At 53.8% G+C, this 1,073-nt stretch overlaps 1 protein-coding gene across 1 annotated transcript in view; it reads left to right on the forward strand.

Annotated features, from left to right (window-relative positions):
• The window catches only part of LOC107288256 (arf-GAP with Rho-GAP domain, ANK repeat and PH domain-containing protein 1-like), an 80,038-nt gene that overhangs the window by 65,142 nt on the left and 13,823 nt on the right, over positions 1 to 1,073 (forward strand). Inside the window, exon 19 of the mRNA XM_015816855.1 lies at positions 466 to 531. Coding sequence (XP_015672341.1) covers positions 466 to 531 — 66 coding nt within the window. The remainder of the gene's footprint in view (positions 1 to 465; positions 532 to 1,073) is intronic.

A 1,073-nucleotide genomic window follows, 5' to 3' on the forward strand; every position in this document is an offset into this window, starting at 1 on the left:
GTCCAACCCCCTGCTCAGGCAGGAGACCCTATAGTACCGTTGCAAACAAGTGGCTGTCTAGTCTCTTCTTAAAAGCCTCCAGTGATGGAGCCTGCACGACCTCTGGAGGCAAGGAGTTCCACTGGTTCATTGATCTGGGTTTACAGACTGAGAGAGTGGGAAGGGATAGAATAGACAGACAGACAGACAGACAGACAGACAGACAGACAGACAGACAGATAGATAGATAGATAGATAGATAGATATCTGGATGGATGGATGGATGGATGGACAGATGGACGGATGGACAGATGGATGGACAGGCAGATGAGATAGATAGATATATTGATAGATAGGTAGGTAGATAGGTAGGTAGGTAGGTAGGTGTAAAAATGATTTTAATAGCATCCCTAGCCTAGCCTCCCAGTCTGAAGATGTCCTTTGGATTTGGGGGCTTGTTTTATCATCCCCCCCCCTTCTCCACAGGCTGGGGACTTCATCTGCACGGTGTATCTGGAGGAGAAGAAGATGGAAGCCGAGCAGCACGTGAAGGTGAGACAGGCCAGGCCAGAGACCGCAGCCGAGGGAGGGGGGCTGTGGTGGTCTGAGGCTGGCAGGGGAAGCCACGTGACTAGTGGGAGATGATGGGGGGGGGGCAGGCACTCAGGGCCGGGTGTTGGGGAGAGAGGACAAAAGGAAGGGGGGTCTGGCTGCAGCCCCAGGATCCAAATTTGTGGACGCTCTGCGGATGGATCTCAGTTGAGAACTGAACTGCTGGCCTTTTGGGCCAGCCCTTGAAGGCTACCTGGTCTTTCCCAGCCTCTTGCAACCCGGTGGATTGGGACTATATTTCCCAGATGTTCCAGCCACTGTACTCAACACGGAAGGCCAACTGGATTTCATGGCTAAGGCGGGACTAGAACTCTCCGTCTCCTGGTGATTGGCCCAAAGTCTCCCAGCCGGCTTTCGTGCCTAAGGCGGGACTAGAACTCTCCGTCTCCTGGTGATTGGCCCAAAGTCTCCCAGCTGGCTTTTATAGCTAAGGCGGGACTAGAACTCTCCGTCTCCCGGTGATTGGCCCAAAGTCTCCCAGC

Source organism: Protobothrops mucrosquamatus, unplaced genomic scaffold, assembly GCF_001527695.2.
Source record: "Protobothrops mucrosquamatus isolate PMUCROS unplaced genomic scaffold, P.Mucros_1.0 scaffold513, whole genome shotgun sequence".
NCBI lineage: Eukaryota > Metazoa > Chordata > Lepidosauria > Squamata > Viperidae > Protobothrops > Protobothrops mucrosquamatus.